Source organism: Pholcus phalangioides, unplaced genomic scaffold (genome assembly GCF_987345545.1).
Source record: "Pholcus phalangioides strain wild (caught in Gottingen) unplaced genomic scaffold, Ppha-v1.0 ptg000014l_1, whole genome shotgun sequence".
NCBI classification, from domain to species: domain Eukaryota; kingdom Metazoa; phylum Arthropoda; class Arachnida; order Araneae; family Pholcidae; genus Pholcus; species Pholcus phalangioides.
In genome coordinates, this window is record NW_028301607.1 from 6446036 (window position 1) to 6464456 (window position 18421).

The 18421-nt window shown below is 37.4% G+C and overlaps 1 protein-coding gene across 2 annotated transcripts; it reads right to left on the bottom strand.

The window, feature by feature from the left end:
• Positions 1–23: 23 nt before the first annotated feature.
• LOC149078040 (coiled-coil domain-containing protein 149) lies at positions 24–17624 on the bottom strand. Of its 2 annotated transcripts, XM_089241609.1 has the most exons (13): positions 17545–17624; positions 13815–13935; positions 13495–13653; positions 13010–13066; positions 11849–11953; positions 10751–10870; positions 10306–10478; positions 9198–9270; positions 7026–7107; positions 5880–6012; positions 5521–5603; positions 3117–3404; positions 24–2914 (listed from the first exon to the last, which is right to left on the bottom strand). In XM_089241609.1, the coding sequence occupies exons 2-13, from the start codon at positions 13866–13868 to the stop codon at positions 2550–2552; spliced, it is 1692 nt and encodes a 563-aa protein (XP_089097735.1). In that variant the 5' UTR covers positions 13869–13935; positions 17545–17624; the 3' UTR covers positions 24–2549. The 2 variants fall into 2 exon arrangements, with proteins under 2 accessions (XP_089097735.1, XP_089097736.1); XM_089241610.1 differs by lacking the exon at positions 5880–6012 and having other exon boundaries at positions 7026–7177.
• Between the last annotated feature and the right edge of the window lie 797 nt (positions 17625–18421).

Consider the following 18421-nt stretch of genomic DNA (forward strand, 5'->3'; position numbering starts at 1 on the left):
AGAAAATAGAATGAGATGAATAACAAACAGATATTTATTTATGATATAAAGAAAAAAAAAACTTATTGACTAGAGATACAGTGTATGGCCAAAAAGTCACCAGACAGCCCATTTGCTGAAAATTTGAAATTGATAAACCAGTTTGATGCCACATTAGTGAAGACAAAAATGCTTCAGAATCAACTGTCTGCTGTCAATATTAATCAATGGAAAAAGTTCAATTCATCTAACAAGGAAAAGATCCCAAGGTAACGTCTTTGAAAAAATTGCCACTGATTCTACTCATTTTAATGTGCACAAAAATATATAGAAAAATCTGGTGGAATTATTATGGGTCACTCAAAAAACAAAAATTTTATATAAATATTTTGGATGTTAATATATAGAGGCCAAGAAAATTAATTTAAAAATCCCACAATCCTACAGGAGTGCCATAACTAGGCGGGTGCTCCCGCACAGAGCCCACTTGGAGGGGGCTCTAAATGGGCCCAAGGGGCCTAAATGCAAATTCTTGCATTTAGGCTATTTATGGCTATTTACGGCACTGCCCGACAGTCTTAGAAGTGACGCCATTCAAACAATATATAATCACGTACAGCACAGACAAAGAAAGGGGAAAAAATAGTTGCTAGAAAAGAAAAGCTGGAGAAAAAAAAAATAATGGAAAAAAAAAGAGAGCTAGAGTGTGAAAAGAATCTTTTTATAGATCTCGCTAAGCATGAGTGGCAATGAGCAGCCAACTGTTATCATTTTTATTAACTTTTTGCGGCTTTATTAATTGCACTTTGCCGCTAATTTTTTGTCTTTATGTGTTTCTGGGTGAGATGAATGAATTTACATTTTTTCATAATTTTTTGAGGGCGTTGCCTTGGGACCCTTTCCTTGTAAGAGACATGTTAATAAGGGTCAATAAATTTGACATTCTGTTCAAGAGATTTCCCAGCAGTTAAATGTGCTCCACTCTAGCTGTCAGTAACTAATTGTCTAGTAGAGACGTCAACGATACAATGAACCAAATAATCATTATGGTAGCCTTGAAAAATTAAATATAGTGGAACCTTTTGATAATGGACAAAATGGGACCAACATTTTTGTTTTGTTGAGGAGTGTCCGCCCAAGCAGTATCTAAAGGTTCCACTGTAGTTGGTGCTAGAGAATTTTAAAGCATTTTGTGAAAAATTCCCATCAGACATACTTGTCGATAATTACAAAAAACGTCCGTCACAGTTCAGATAAACAGATTAGTGATAGGAATATTTGTTGGGAGATAAACATACTATGATTCATGATGTTGCTACTGAGTCACTCTTATTGACAATTTTTGCATTTGGATTGATGTAAGAAACATCACGATTGGCCAACAGGAAAGGGTCTTTTGAAATGACTAGTTATAATACATGATCAGGCACTCAGATGGTTGTGTATGATGCCAAGCAAATGATATTAATCTGAGCCTGTTGTAACAAGAGGGAAATCTGGTGAAGGTAATGTCATGCTATGGATTCAGTTTTGATAATTTGGTCTAGGGCAGTTAGTTTTAATTCATGGAAACATGAACAAAAAACATTTCGGGCAATAATGTACTCTACACACTGTAGTAACAGCAGTTTCTAACCAGCTTTTTTCCCTGTATCAGCAATGTCTCTGTATGTGTCACTTCTCCCTTCCATATATCTGGTTAACATGCTTAAGTGTCACTCTCTCAAAGCCCCGATTAAAACCAAATGCAGTCAACACTCATTTTTAAAAACTCTGGAAAACTCAAATGATTAATTTTTAAAATCAAATGTCTGTAATGGGGGGGAAAGCATTCAAAGAAATTGATCATTGATCATTTTTGTCGCACCACAGTCATTTTTTGCACACGAGGGCTAATTAGCCTGGGATCTACAATTTACTGCCGATTCCGAACGGCAGGCTTGTTTTTTATACTCATCGAGAGGTTGGTGCGCTAACCCCTCCACGGGGGACTCCCTGCAGCAGCAGTTTTTTTTTTTTTTTTTTTTGCTGCGGTCAAATTGCTGTTTTTTGTTGTACCCCTGTGTCAGGAAAGTTTTCAGACAAGGACGAACCGGGTATCGAACTCGCGACACCTCTAAACATCCTTTGGTACTTTAGGCGAGCATCTTATCGACCGGGCTACCGCGCCCCTTCAAAGAAATGAACCAAAGAACTGATTAGTAAAAGAGTGTTGGTTCATGAATAGGAGGTTCATAAATTGAGTGGCAACTATAGAGCATTTTTGGGATGAGTAGGAGCATCAGTTATATTCTATATCCACTCATTCAAAAATCCCATACAAATTATCCAAAATTTTACAACAAAAAAATCTAAATTTTACCAAAACGACAAAATCCTACCCAGGAAAGTAAGGTTAATGTGTTAGTGAAAGCAAAAAAAAAAAGTCCCACATCCTATTAATTACAAGTACCGCCAGAGTTAAGATCAATGGGTGTCCGCTGACTTCCAGCAACATAGTGGATTTTGAAAACTCCTGCATGACCCATATTTGAAAATGTGTTAGACATCATCATCTTGATGTGCATGAATCAACAACTTGGGTCATCAGGTTCAACTGGGAAGCAAACTTCCTTTTTCGCAGTTTGTCCATTTGATTTCTTGCCATCTGGGTTATCGTCTAGTTCTGCCAGAGCTGCAACAAGTAGTTCTTGTAACTTCGGTGGGAGGTCATCAATGTCTAGAGAGGAGGGATCACATATCTTATTCTCACACGGGGTGGGAAGACTGCAGCTGGAATATATTCGTAACAAAGGTCTCTTGGTGGGAGTGAGTTCAGAATCACTGTGTATCGTATGACTCCTGTGAATTGGCGATGAAACAGGCGTGCCGTTGATGGATCCTGCATAACTGTTAGCTCTATGGTACACTATGCTTCTCTTTGGGCTCCAGACACCTATAAGAAAACACTTTTCATTATTCTATAACTGCATATAAAAGATAAATATGAGTACAACCACGACACTGTTTTTGCACACTTGTGAATACAAATATTTGATCCAACTGAAAAACATACACCATATGCAAGACGTACCAAAAAATATACCAAGAAATAAGCGAGCATACCAATAAGCAAGAAATCAACACGAAAATCTTACCGATGCCTGCATTGCAATCTTTTGTAGGCAACAAATCAAGATCACTGAAGCTTGATTCAGGTCTACCAGCATCTTTGATTTTGCCATCATCTCGAGAATCACATTTTTCTTTCGAATTTAAGGCTTCTTTTCCATCAAGTACCGACTCTGGGGAAATGGATGATATGTGACTCAGTAGTTTGATGCTACTGCTATCAATGGAACCAACTGAGTGCTGAGGAGTCGTTTCTTTAGAACTAGGATCCTCTGGCAAATCAATGTCCGATTTGAGCGCAGACGTTAGCCTGTCTGAAAAGGAAAACCATTCGAATCATTCAAGTCAGTATGAATGTACACAAGAAAAATATGTATGGAAAATATTAAAATTAATTGAAAATCTGTTTTAGTAAGTTAATGGGTGACATTTTCAGCAACAACTCTAGGGAACATATGATGGTGGATTAAAAACTTAGATGCTTCATTGACACCTTCAGGTTCTTCCGTTAATGACAAAGAAATGCATTATAATCCTTTATCAAAATACATGTTACCAAAAAAAAACATATCACTTGTAGCATGATTACAGGCAACAATGTGTGAATTATACACTGAGCAGCGCTGACCCTTCTCAATCGGCTTCACCATATTCCCCTCGACAATGTTGGAGTGTGGTTTATTTCTGGCATGCAGGGAACAGTGAGGTTCAGTAAGGATTACATGATACATTCAGAAGACAAATGGAAATACTAGATAGTGAATAAATACGCAAAGGAGAGTAGAATAAAGTAACAGTTTTTAATGTAGCAAATGTGTTTTGCCCAAGTATTTGATAACAGTAATAGAAATTGAGCATTTACTTATCACTCTAACCTAAATATCTTCAGCCCAATATGGAATACAAATAATATGCTCTGCATGTTCAGAATGCAGAGTAAATGCAGAAATCTAATCTACAGGAACAAACATGCTTAGTACCCACCATTCACAATAAACCAAGATTCAAAGCAACAAACGTGAAATTCAAATCATCTCCAACGTAGTTTGTAAAACGCATCCTAAAAATTCACAGATCAGATAAGCATCAGCCAATTCAATCGATTATTAATGTCCAAATATTTGATAATTTTCTACTCTGTGACTCGAATTTCCCAGCATGCTGGTCTACCTCAATGTTTCCCTGGTATGCCGGTTAATGTCGGGGGAATATGGTCAAACTATTACAAATGTTGTATAATGATAAATTTCATTCTCGTCAGAGAACAGCATCATGAGCCTCTAGGCAAAGAGATACTGTGGGGGGAGGGGGGGGGGTTTACCTTGCCAGACCTGAGCACCAGGCAGCCCCAATTTAGGATTCCCTCCTTCTCCTTGAACCATACCTGCATAAGTTTATTTGTTAAAACAGCCCTGACTAGTAAATAATGGGAGTCACAAACATACAACACTGTACATCAGGCGTCAACTTCTTGCTTATGGAACCACCCAGGAGGGCTTGATGGTTGTGTCTGATTTCATACTAAAAAGTTGCCAATATTCCAATTCAGGGCTCAAAAAATCCTAGGCTGCCATAAACAATTAGAAAATTGGTATTGGCACCTAAAATTTTCTACATGTGATTGCTAAATTAGAGTTAAATGAGGACGCACAATGTTTTTATTTCATTGCAATGTGTCTTTCAACATAAGAAGGGGCAGTTAAGCAGCATGTCTTACAGATAGAAGGGCTCCGCAGGAGTTGCCAAGTTCATCTATAACGTCATTAAGACTACCTAGCAAGTTTGCCACATTTTCAACCACAGCATCCAATTGTTTCTTCTTATTTTAGCGTAGAATCTTCCTGGTTGGCTCACAAATACCGCATGGTGATCAGATGTGGGATATAGAAATTGCCAATTCTGAGCCTGGTCATTTCTTTTCCACACAATGATGATACTGGCAAGAGCAGGAAAATGTTTTCCCCTGAATTTTCTGAGGGAAAATGGACTACATGCTGACGTCGTCACAATCAGAGTGCGGTGGCCTTTTATCTCTAGGAGGTGCTGCATTAAGTCAATGAAGTCAAAAACATTATTTAGGACTGTTTTCCGTGAGGGACAAATCATGCTTCGCTCCTAGGAAATTTTGCTGGCTCCTAAATATTTTTCAGATTTGTGAAGCCTTGTCCTCAATTAAACTCCTTTTTCAAGTTGCGCCCAATGATAAACATCACAGTAATTTAAGTTCAAGCAGAATAGTCATGTGGAGTGCTTTTCTGCTGGTGATGGGCACAGCAGACCCAAAAAGGATTGAAGAACCTTGCAGTAACATTCCAAATTATTGAAAATTCTGAATGTACATATGTGAACATGTACCGATATTCAGATATTGTATAGTTAAAAGTTTTATTTTATGGTGTGCATTAGAAAAGTACAAGAAATTGTAATTACTTGCATCTCGAAACTGCCAAAGGCTTGTCGCTTCAAGCATCTTAATCTTCTGTTCAAGCTCCGCTACTCTGCTACCAAGAACTCTAGAAGAACATTAGAAAAAAAAACGATAACTCATAAAGCTTGTTGTTCATATGTAAGCACCCTTTGCTGACTTGTTGTACCAATGAAAGTATGTAAGCATCATGCACACCCAATGCAAAGAATTTCATAATAAAAATAAACGGATTAATAACACAGCAAAAAAAATACTCGATCACTGAATTGGAATGGTTAGGAAATCAATGACATGCAAAAAAGTAAGCCTCATTTTAATGGTGGGGGGGGGGGAAGTAAAATGTTAGTTAGAGCAAGTTTACTTGTTAGTCTTCCTTTGATGAGAAAGTGCTAGTGTTTTATCGCTCAAAGCTTCCAATAGCGTCAGGAGAAGGTTACGGAAATCTGAGCTCTTTACTTTATCGAGAAAGTGATTGTTTTGAAGAAGATGCTCGACTGGAAAAAAACAAGCAATTGAGTGAAGAAACTAATGTAAATGTTTTGAATCTTTCAAACTGAGATATACAGCATTCAAGCTGAGATTTTGTGAGATACATAACAAAAGAACTATATAACTGTATTCCCTTTATATAATGATATTGCTCCTTGGTCCACATGCACTCTTCAGAGTGTTGATATATTCTCTCTACAACATAAATGCTCAACCCAAGGCCCATGGGATAAATGTGTACCTCAGAGTAATCTAATGTGGCTTGTGCGACTCAAAGCCTAATTTTGTAAAAATGAACTATGCAACATACAAACAGATCACTCGAGTGACTCACTATGCAGTTTCACATCACTTGAGTGAGCTGTAGCACATTCCCAGATACTCTTATGACCCGCAGTACATTTACAATTCACTTAAGTGATGTGTGGCACAGTTACAGAGCAATTAAGTGCCTCGCGGCATATTTTGAGGTCACTAAGGTGACCTTTGGCACTGTTCCAGATCACTTAATTGATTCGTGACATATTTATGGATAACTTGAGAAGCAGCTTGTGGCAAAGTTCCGGAGCACTTAAGTAGCTGCAGCTCATTTTCGGATCACTTAAATGACCCACTACACATTTACAGATCAATTAAAATACCTGAAATACATTCACAGATCACTGAAATGACTCGCGACACAGTTCGAGATCACTCACACAGACCATGGCATTTTTACAGATCATTTAATTCAGTTGCCCGTGACATTTTTTTCAAATCAATGTGAAATGCCCCCAAAGGTTGAGCACCTCAATCTATAATACTAACTCCTTTACAATGCTACGTTTCTCCTGTCCTTTGAGAATTGTTATGTTAAAAAATATATCACAATCATTGCATCCAAAGATATGAACCAGACCGGCCATTTTTTTCATCTACTTTTTTTTACAAAATTTAGCATTAATCTGATCATGAGTATACAGACATCCCTGTGATAAGCCAAAAAATGGGAAAAACATGATTAAACAGGAGTACATACTTTGCTTGGCACTTATCGCTAGTCCTGATGCAATAGAACTCAGCTGAAATCCAGATCCAGCTCTCTTCTTCTCCAATAAAGCCTTTGTTAAGACGATAAAAACAACATCTTTTTAAGTACATCAAAATTATCAAACGCGGCACAGCCATCCACTAATACAAAAAAAATCACAATAATTAGCAAAAAACGAGGGAATTGTGGTTTTGATTATAATTCAATATCTGTCGTCCTATTTCTTAATGAAAAAGACAGTTTAGAACATAGTCTCCCAAACTTTTTGTTCCATCGCCCCCCCCCCCCCTTTATCAGAATTTTTTTCCTCTCATCGCCCTCCAACTCAAGTAAACCCATAGGATCCTATGTTAAATCAGTAGGTTCTATCACCCCCTTGGACCATTCCATCGCCCACCAGGGGGGCGATATTGCCCACTTTGAGAAATACTGGTTTAGAACAGGGGTGCTCAACCTTTTGGACAGTATGGGCCATTTCAATGATATAAAAATGTCTCGCTGGCCACTTAAGTGACTGCGAACAGTGCCTTGATAGGTGACAAGGGATTTGAAAATGTGTTGTGGACGCTTGAGAGATCTGGAACTATGCTGCAGGTCAATCGAGTGAGCTGTAAATATGCTGTTGGTCACTAAGTTATCCCAGATAACTTAAGTGATGACAGTGGGCTAAAGTTACCATTGTTGTGGGCCACTTAAAAGTTATCTGGAAAAGTACCACAGGTCTTTTCAGTGATCTAGAACTGTGCCACTGACCATCTGAGTAACCTAGAACTGAGTCACAGGACACTAAAATGTTCTAGAAATGTGCCGTGGGTCATTTGGGTGATCTGTAAAAGCATCATGAATCACTAAAGTTATGTGGAAGTGCACAGCGGGTCATTTAAGTGATCTGGTAATGTGCCAATTAGTTTATTTAAAAAAAAATTAGGTTTGAGGTCCCGAGCCACATGAGATAACTCAGAGGGGCCACGTTTGGCCAGTGGGTCAAGGGTTGAGCATCTGTGGTTAAAAAAAATAATAATTTTTAAAAAAATCTAAGTTTTTATCATCAAGGTGATCATTTTCATAACAATACAGTTATTCAATAGACATTAGGGCTGATAGAGTTTATCGCTAATAGATTGGTTTGGATAAAATTTTACCTACACAATAAATAGACTAAAGAGATGCTTTTGAATTTCCATTATTGTTCCTATACTGAACAATTTTGGAGTTTTATCTGTTGGTGGCGGAGGGGGGGGGGGGAGATGCAGAAGGATGATGTTTATTGGTGAAAGTTAGATACACTGGACATGGTATGAAAACAGAAATTTTGTACACAATTAATTATCCTACTGGACATATCACAAATTTTCATGCAGCAGTTCGATGGAATCTACAGAGTTTAAATTCTGATTGTGGTCAGTTTACATATCTACATTAATTCTGAAATTCAAGGGTACCTCAAGCGAATTTTTCTTAGCGCTGCTACGGTTTTAGAGTAATACAGTCGAATCCCATTATAACGAACTCCAACAGACTGAAAAAATAACTTTGTTAAAACGAAATTTCGTTATAAAGGAATCCCAGGTCTTTGCATTGTTCCTATGCAAACTTATCTGGAGGATTAGAAAAGTGTTCGTTAAAACGAGATTTTTGCTACAACGTATTCGTTAAAACGAGATTTTTGCTACAACGTATTCGTTAAAACGAGATTTTTGCTACAACGTATTCGTTAAAACTGGATTCGACTGTACTGCATTTACTTAAATCCAACAACACACTTTATTTCTTAGCTTCAAAAGTGTGTATTACAAGACAAGTTGAATATTTGGGTTTTCAGATGGCAACAGAACTTTCAGTGGTATTTCACTGTTGAAAATTTTCCTCAACTCGAAGTGAAAATTTTCAGCATAGTTCAAAGAACTTTTTCTTTCCTTCCCCTTATCCTTCTGCAGTTTTCCAGATAACCCCTGACCAATTGCAATCCACATGGCCACCTCGAAGGGGGGGCTCACCGTCTACATACACAACTCAGCTTTTGAATTTTGTTTTGGCAATAAATGGATATTTTCAACCTCTACTTCAAATTTTCAAGAAAATATAGGGAGCGTCTATAGAAAGAAATAGCACGAGTGGTCATAATATTCAATAGTGTTAAATCTTTACAGGCAAACTCACTTTGCATTTAGATAGAGCGGCAGCTGCCATGTTCTTCTCCTCAATGATAAGTTTTATTCTATCCTGTAAATACCTAGGAGTATAAAAATATCAACAATTATAAGTAATTATAAATATTATTATTAACACCTTTGAATGTAATCAGAAGTCCAGTCACTTCACCCATTGTCCAATTCTCAAAATAACAAGGAATTAGTCCTCTCTTCCCAAAGCGCCTGGAGACAACTGCAGTAAGATATACTACTACATTCAAAAAATTCTGAGACTTATTTTATTATGGAAGAATGAATACAGATAGAACCTTTTTATTTGGTGTTTACTTCAAAGTAACTGCCCTTGTGCAATTATACATTTTTGCCATTGTCCATACAAAGATGTAAATGTGAATTGCAAGTCTTTTTTTTGTCATATTCTCCAGTGCCTTCATTGCCACTCGTTGCAGTTCTTTGGAACCTGAGAATCATTGCCCGTTCAACAAATTCTTTATCAGGGGAAAAGGAAAAAGTCACATGGGGCAGGATCAGGGGAGTAAGCTGGTTGTAGACGTATTAAAATGTGATGTTTTGACAGGTAATCCGACACAAAGAGGGACACCGGAGCTGTTGTGATGGAGCACGCACCAATGACTTGGCCTTCGAAAGATCTGGTCACTTGCATCTCACCAAATCCTGCAGATATTAAAGGATTCACAGGTTCCTCCTGGTTCCTCCTTCTAACACTTCCACAACCAGCTTGTTCTCTTGATCTTGCAGCATGTGACTTTACTTTTCCCACGGATAAAGAATTTGCTTAAGTGGCAAAAATTCTCAGTTCTCAGGTTTTGAAGAAGTGAGCAGCAATGAACAACGAAGGCACTGGAGGATGTGGCAAAAAAAGGCTTGCAGTCCATATTTACATCTTTCTATGAGCAATGGCAAAAAATGCATAATTGTATGCACAGGGTAGTTACTTTGAAGGAAACACCAAATAAACAGGTTCCACCTGTATTCATTCTTTCATAATGAAACAAGTCTCAGAACTTTTCGAACATAATAGTAAAAATGTTGGAACTAACATAGGCATGCAGTAAAGTTTTGATTATCCTGGGAACGGGTTGTGCTGTACATACCTGTTCTCCATGATCACCCCATCAATGTCAACATAGGTAGGTTGATCACCTCTCAGCAGGCAGTTCAACTGCTGGTTCAACCTTTCAAATTTATGCCTGTAAGCATCTCTGGCAGTAACAAGTTCTTCCTTTTCATCCAGAATAGCTTCCAAATCTCTTTCCAATTGTATGCACTGCAGGAAGATAAAACTATTAATTAGTACAACAAATGGCAAAATCAATATGAGAAAGATACCATGAAATGTAACTACTACAAATCATTACTTTAGTCATGGTCCCATTACAAAGATAGGTAATTAAGTGGCCTAGGGCCTCAACAAAATGTTGAGCAACTCATATTCACTGTATTTTTGAACACTGCGTTTTGGTAACAAATCATTTTATTGAATGATCAATAAATTTGTATTCAGTTATTTCAGTTATACATCAATAAAACTGTAGTTACTTTGTGTCGGAGCATCTCCAATTGTTTCACCAGGTTCTCTCTTTCATCTTGTAACAATAATTTTGGCAATTCTCCCTGAAGCGAATTCGAACGACTCCTACTCAGCTCTTCTCTCAGAATCTGAACAATTATAATAAAATATATGTTATATGAATACCATAACCTAATAAAACTGACAAAAGCGTAATAGAGGAAATATAAAAAGTGAAGAACTACTAAATCGCACATACACTTCGTCCATATATCTCTGTTTATAACAAATAAATGCATGTTGGAATGTGCCTGCATGTCTTGTGAACCTAACGTGAAATTTGTTTCCGTGTAATGCTCGTTATAGTTCTGCCATCTAACACATGATCTTCACATATTCCTAAGAGACCCATAAGATCTGTCCAGAGAATGTGTTAGTAGACATCCATGTCCAAACCGGAATTTAAACTCAGACATGCACAGTCAGAAGCTAGCTTCCTAACCACTGGACTGCAAGGCGGCAAGTGCCATCTATTTTTTGAACTATGAGTGAAGTACGAGATATACTGAAAAACTGCCTAATTTTGCAGATAATGATTTTTGGAAAAATCTTATCTCTTCCGCTACTGGGACTCAAACCTGGGTCCCTCGAATGCTGGTTGAGTGCAATACCAACTAAGCTATAGTGGCTGATAAAATATTTAACCAATGGAGCACATATATATATGCTGAATGGGGTAATGGCCGATGACAGCAATAAGCTAGTAATGGTTCATAAATGACATCAGACCACCATATGGCGACATATATTTAGAGAAAGATGTACTTTCCACTTGTTAATATGAGATATACTGAAAAAAAAATTTAGTATTTTTCAGTATATCCCATATCAACACAATTGGACAGTAAATTTTTCTCCAAATATATAAGTGAAGTATCATGATTGAATATTTGTACCGTTGTAGGTCTGTTGCTCTCTGTGGCGAGACTTTTTAATGAGGAGATCGGCTCACATCTTTCATTTTGACATTCGAAATTTAAAATATGGCTGTTAAAATGAAAATGACGAATGGCAAAACCAAGTAATAGATAGAGATTATGCATTGGCGGGTGGAAAAAAAATCGTACCTTGATGTCTCCTTCAGCATCTGCTAGTTTTTGTTTCAATTCATCAACCTCGTGCTGAAGGTATTTGTTTTGCTCTTTCAATTCGCACAGCAACTGAACCAAGCTCTGCAAATCAAGCAAAGAAAAAAATATTTCCTTTTCTCTTAATGCAAATGATGAGCTAACAAATACTATTTGCCTTAGATAGCTTTTTTTTTGTTAAATACAGTAAAACCCCCTCTTAACTGTCTTTTAAAGTATTCATTTCAAACTCCTGTTACATAAACATTCAACCCACTATTATGGAAACCTTTTCTTTGCCCTGTCAGAGTCCTTAAAAGAGGGGTTTTACTGTATACAGCTGAGGTTCTCAAATTTTTTCCACTAACAGCACCCCTTACCCTAATCAATGCTTATCCGTGGCTCCCCAGAGCAACTTAACAAAGAATCTCTTAGGAAAAACCTTTACTAGGACTGCCACTCCGTGGTACCTCTGACAAAGGTTGGCAGCGCATCAGGGAGCTGTAACTCTATGAGTTCTGAGTAACTCCAATGAGTTTGAGAACCCTTGGTATACAGTATAATGTATAACTGGAAACCATTGCAGCTTTGGCAATGACTTGCTAAAAACAGGTAGCTACATTATCTCATGCAACATTCAGCAGTTTAACCGATAAGGATACTGTGATCTCGTATGAATGCGTATAGTGATGGCCTGCTTTGCAAGGAAAGTTCCCCCCCCCCACCCATCTATCTATTCCATCATTAGCACTGGTGGCGTTTTACAACTTAGAGGAAAGAATGCAAGACACCCTTGAATTTAATAAAGTATCTATGCCCGAGGTTCATAACTTTCTGTGCTCCGCAGTCCCTTTGTACAAATAAAACAAAGGCTAGGGATCCCCCTACCCCAACCCCATTGAATGAAGGCCATAACAGCTACACTTTAAAACCTCTCCTAGGACACCTGATTAAGAACCATTACTCTACACAGAGATTACACATCATGATGACTACTCAACACCAAAATTCGGGCAAAACATTATGATTACCTACTCCATTTGCGTAAGCCTCTGATGGTCAGTCACATTAATGTGACTTAACTGTATATGATACTGTTGGAACTTTTCTAGTATTGGTAATTATAATAAAACTAATAAAAAGAGTTAGTTTCTTATTTACCTGTTCTCGTTCTCCTTTGAGTCCATGGACATCATATGCACCTAACAAGGATGGACCCTAAAACAAATTTCAATGAATTTCAATATCCATGAAAAGATGAACTCATTTCTTAAAAAATTATCAATTTATAATTATCACTCAATGATCAACAACTTGTACATCAATCAAGAAGCTATCCATACTTAGAATAAGACAACCATAAATACATTTTATGGGCAATGTATAATATTTTATCATGTATATATATTGTTAGTAATTACAATTTTAATTGGGTTGCTGTATTTTAGAAATTATATGACATCCATATTTGTTATGTGCATCTTTTTCTCGGCCACCTCGTTGGGCATTTTGCCTGTTGTGGCCTTGAATTTGTATTTAGATTAAAATTTTTCCACTAATTGAACATGAGGATAATTTTTCAGAAAAAAATTCAAACAATGAATTGTTTTAAAAAAGTTTTCTTTTCAAGTTGATTGATGTCTTACCCATCCTTCGACTCTTTTCCTCAGTGCACTGTACCGCTCTCTCAACTGCTCTGCCATCAATTTGTACTGATCCCTCTCAGAGCAACACTTGGACTGTTCATGACTGAGGATGACTAAAGCATCGGTCTTGCACTCGAGCTTGCATTTCAAGTTATTGTACTGAAAAAGACATTGATTAGAATCTGAGCATGAAAAAACCATGCGATGAAGCATTCAGCGATCAGCATTTCTTGTGACAACAATTCATTCTTATAAAACGGGTCACCTGTGAACACAATTTAAATGATAGCGATAATTGAATTAAAGTAAGTCTTTCATACCTCTCCCAATAAATACTGATATTCGGCCTCAAGCTTTTGGAATTTTCCAGCCATGACACTTTTCTTAGACTTGATAAGCAATTTTGGTTGACTCAAATAAATGTATGGAAGATTCCGGGACCTGGAGTTAAGATACCAATTTAGAAATTACAATTTTCGTATTCAGCCAATAAATGAAAAGAAAACAGTACTGAACTATCATCAAGATGATCATCGCAATGAAAAGCTTGTCATGAACAGCTTTTCCAAATGTGTTATTTGAAGCGCTTTCGATAGCAGCCTGACAGAGCAGATGAATGCATGCTGTACACATTCATCTGCAGAATTTCTAACGAATCTGTAAATGTCAGAACATGTTGCATTAGTGTATATACAGTTGATAATCCGGCCATGTGGTAGTCCCGCCTGTCCAATAATCTGGCGTGTTAGTAAAATTCACAGTGTCGAAAGAAACAAAAATTTAAGATTTTAGCCCATGAAATTTTGTGTGTGGAGAAGGGCAACTGTAACCACAATTGCAATTTCTCCCACCTGCGCTGGAGAAGGGCAAATGAAATAATTAGGGCGGATTTTTATGACGTTATATTTTGGCCATTTTCAAGCTATTGATCATATTTTAGTCAGTTTCAAATTGTTGGTCATATTTAAGGAATTTTCAAGCAATAGATCGTTATTTGGTCCGTTTTATCACCAAAATTTCTAATCTGAGGGCATTTTCTTCAGAGATATAGTTATGCATCTAAAATGAATTTGTCTTTTCTTTTTTTTGAAAAGAATTTGGATTCCTAGTAGTAGTAGTCACTTTTTTCTTCTCTTGCTATGTTTGTGAAGGGGAACTCTGAGGGCGTAGTGCGGGATTCGAATCACAAGGACCTGGGATCAAGTCCCTCGGATGATACAATGGCAGTTGACTGGAGTTGGTTTTCTACTGTTTTCCAGCTTCAGATGCAAATGTGAATCAATCGCCCCATTTAAAAAGCCTCACAACAAGTCCGCAACTGAAAACAAAAATTGACACTGTCCCCCAAAGCAAGTACCCATTTCAGCTCCTCCTAATTTTGAACAAACAAAAGGCAAACTGGTGCCCTTCCTGGTTCAGCATTTGGTGCACCAGATGCCCAGCTCTCTCGTATTTGTGGCCCTGCCTGCAACTATACAAAAATATTCATGCATTGCGCTTCGTTCACAATTCGAAATACATATACCAGCACTAACTTCACGCACACCACTAGATACGCATGCAGACTATTAGGTATATCACTCAGATGTGCCATACACACACACACACACGGCACAAGTCACTTCTGACAGAGGGTAAAACAATAGTGAATTGCCCAACGATGTTAGACTGGAGTTGTGTTCAGTTTCAAAGAAGGATCGATGGTTTTGTGTTTGAACTTATGACATATTTAACAAAATACTAAATTCAAACACAAAACCGATTTAATGTGCAGCAACATTGCAATTAAGCTTGAGAAACAATCAACGAGATTGCAGAAACTAAACATCTGCTTTATGACAAACTTTCTTAAAATATTGCTCCATCTAGTATTTTTTCATTGAATTTAAAAAAGAAAAAAAACTTTTGCAAAGTAGTTAATTCAAATATTTCTTAAAAGACACTGAACAATAGCAGGGTTTTTGTTTCTTTTAAACACTTGCAATTGCATCTCATAAAATTTAATGCAGGTTATGGAACTTACTAAAAAACAGTTATTGTGCATGTATATGGCAGGGCCATAACTATGATTTTTGCCACCGCCCCCAACTTTAAAATTTGACAATTTTATGATGGTGTTCGTTGTTTCCACCCGAAACCGCTGCCCACTCTACTTTCGTGGCATAAGCTAGGAGTGTTTTCCGTTTGAATTTTGCAAGAGAACTTTAATTAAAAAAAGGTAAATTAATGTGCTTTTTTTTAACTTGATAAGATAACAAGCAATAGCTACTACTAAACGAGACATGCACCTCATCCTATTCCTCTGTGGAACTTCTAACGAATAGGTACACGTCAGAATGTGCGTGTCCATGTTGTGAACCTAACAAAGTTTTTGTTCTTGTGTAATTTCGTTATGTGTAGTGCTGCCATCTGCAATCAGCTTTTCTAACCATGAGTGAAGCGTAATGATTGAATATTTTATCGTCGTAGGCCTGTTGCTCTCTGTGGCGAGACTTTTTAAGGGGGAGATCAGCTCGCATTAGCATCTCGAAGTTTGAAGAATAAGCAATAACTGCAAAAAGAAGAGATGAAATAATGGGGAAATTATAAGGTCATATTTCTTTTTAACTTTTATAGCTCAATTACATTTTATATGTCATAAATGCTTGTATATTTTTACAATTTTTACATCATAAAAATCCGAGCCCTAGTAATAATGCCCAGCATGCTTTGCCCTGCTCTGATACAACCAGATCTTGATATAACGTCCATCGAGTAAAATGTCTTTATCATCTTTAAGATCCCTATTAGTATAAACAGCACATTTAGTACATCCCTACTAGTATAATTGGTGCTTTATTCATTACCAAATTACTTCCCATGGACCCCAACATGGTAGGAGCTTCAGCTTGGGAAGTCGTCAGCAAGGATACAACTAGATACTTTGTCATCCGGGGCAAGCATACATTTTGGCGCTTCTGCGAAAGGCTGCGCTCAAAGTGAAGCAAAGAGTTATGAATTACAAGAAGTGCAACTAGAAGGAAAAAAATGCATGGGGTGGGAGAAGAGATGTTTGTACATAGTAAAGGAGGAAGAAGATCGAGAAAATGACTAGGTTCTGAAATGTAAGGGCGTGATGATGGTAAATTCTCCGCAGAAGAGGAAAACAAAAACGGGAGGAGAAACGGGCAAATCAACAAATAGCAAAAATCAACAGATCAAGGTGAAAAACAAACAGGTTTGTTCACATTGCACATCTCATTGGGTAGCCTCTTTCTCTCCTTTGCCCCGCTTTTCAAGTATGCGCAGTGTAGAACAAAACCATACAAATTGTTTTTGCCGCTAGTCTCTACTATACATATTCAGAGCCTGGATCACGTCTGGTCTTACAGTCTCTACTATACACTCCTGTACCTCTTGGTCACTGCACTATGTGCGCGACCTATTGTAGAAAGAGTAGTTAAATGGTGAATTCGGCACCCCCCCCTCCCCCAGTTCAGTACCTTAGCCACAAAATCTGCCTGCTCCAACCTAGTTGCAGCCCTAGTCCCCAGGGGATGAATCCCATCATTTTTTTTTTTTTTTTTTTGCACAATAAATGCTACAGCTCTAGGATGTTGTGGGGAGGGTGGGGCATGCATTTGCACCCCACTTATGAAGTCAACTTCATTCTGTCCCCAGGGATGACGTTATACCGAGGTATTACTGTATATTTCCGAGTGGAGGATGAAAGTAGGGACTTTAGTTATTTAAAGCGATCATTCGAGAGAGACCACGAGCTCCGACTTGGCAAACAGCTGTTGCTCCGAAGTCGTGTAAAATTCAACACTACGGAAATTCCCATGTTGGTCATGTTAACATTTTCACCCTTTTACAAGGGTATTCGATAAGAAAATAAGCACAGTAAATTATATACGCGCGGCTAATGCGAGAGAAATATGAATCAGTCAGTGTGACTTCAAATATCAATATCAAAGATAATTGCAGTTATATCTCCGTAATTACAAAACAATTCATTAAATTACACCATAATAATCGAATAAAAAATTCCAGTATAAATAATGCACTTACGAAACATTCAGTAATTAACTCATTATTAGCGGGTCTATACCGGAAAGTTTGTTTACTAGTTGCTACATGATGATATTTACCTGGATATTGGTGAAGAAAGGCTACTGTGATAAATCTCGTATATTCTGAGACTATTGGCTCTTATTTTAAGATGATACTCTTAAAAATAAGAGTTTTCTCGTCAGCTTCGAGGTTTTTTTTCAACCTTGCTTAATCTAGATCAGCGGTTCTCAACATTTTCTGACTCGCGGAGCCCTTTTCAGTATATAATTTCTATGACGGAGCCCTGTTTAACTCGAGGAGCCCTTTTTCGTATATAATTTTTAGGCAGAACCTTCAAAAAATTCTCAAAATATGACCAAAAATCATCCTGTACGAGTTTTGAGGATCAAAATACAGTGTACACAAAATAAAAAATGTAAATTTTTGTACGATCCCTCCCCCTTCTAATTTCCAATCAGACAGTTGTTGCTCTTTCTCTTCTGAGCCCAACAAACAAATCACATGTTTTTAACTGCATTATTCCCTGAGATATTTAAATTCAAAATCGGAGACAGGGTCGGGCTCAGGAGAATTTCGCGGCCCAATGCAAAAAAAGATTTTTGCGGCTCCCTCTAAAAACATTTTATGTAGTTGTTCCCAACCTACAAACTTTTCGAGTTGCGAACATAAATCTTGGAGGGGAATTTTGTTTTCAGAGAGAACGCATTTTATTACACTAATTTTTTTCATTATTTCAGGAACGCGTTGATAGTCTGGATCGTAATCAAACACGATCCATTGAGAGAAAATTACATTTAAATTAATTTTACAAAATTCATAGATTATTAATAATAATTAGCGCGTGGTCAACCTGCTACTTCACCAAACACCAACT

Excerpts from the sequence above, each read along its gene's own strand:
- LOC149078040 (XM_089241609.1), bottom strand. The coding sequence starts at position 13,868 with ATGGCTGGAAAATTCCAAAAGCTTGAGGCCGAATATCAGTATTTATTG. Across the intron at positions 13,067-13,494 it reads GGAAAAGAGTCGAAGGATGG|GGTCCATCCTTGTTAGGTGC; the intron begins GTAAGACATCAA and ends AATTTGTTTTAG. Across the intron at positions 5,604-5,879 it reads CATCAAAGGAAGACTAACAA|AGTTCTTGGTAGCAGAGTAG; the intron begins GTAAACTTGCTC and ends ATGTTCTTCTAG.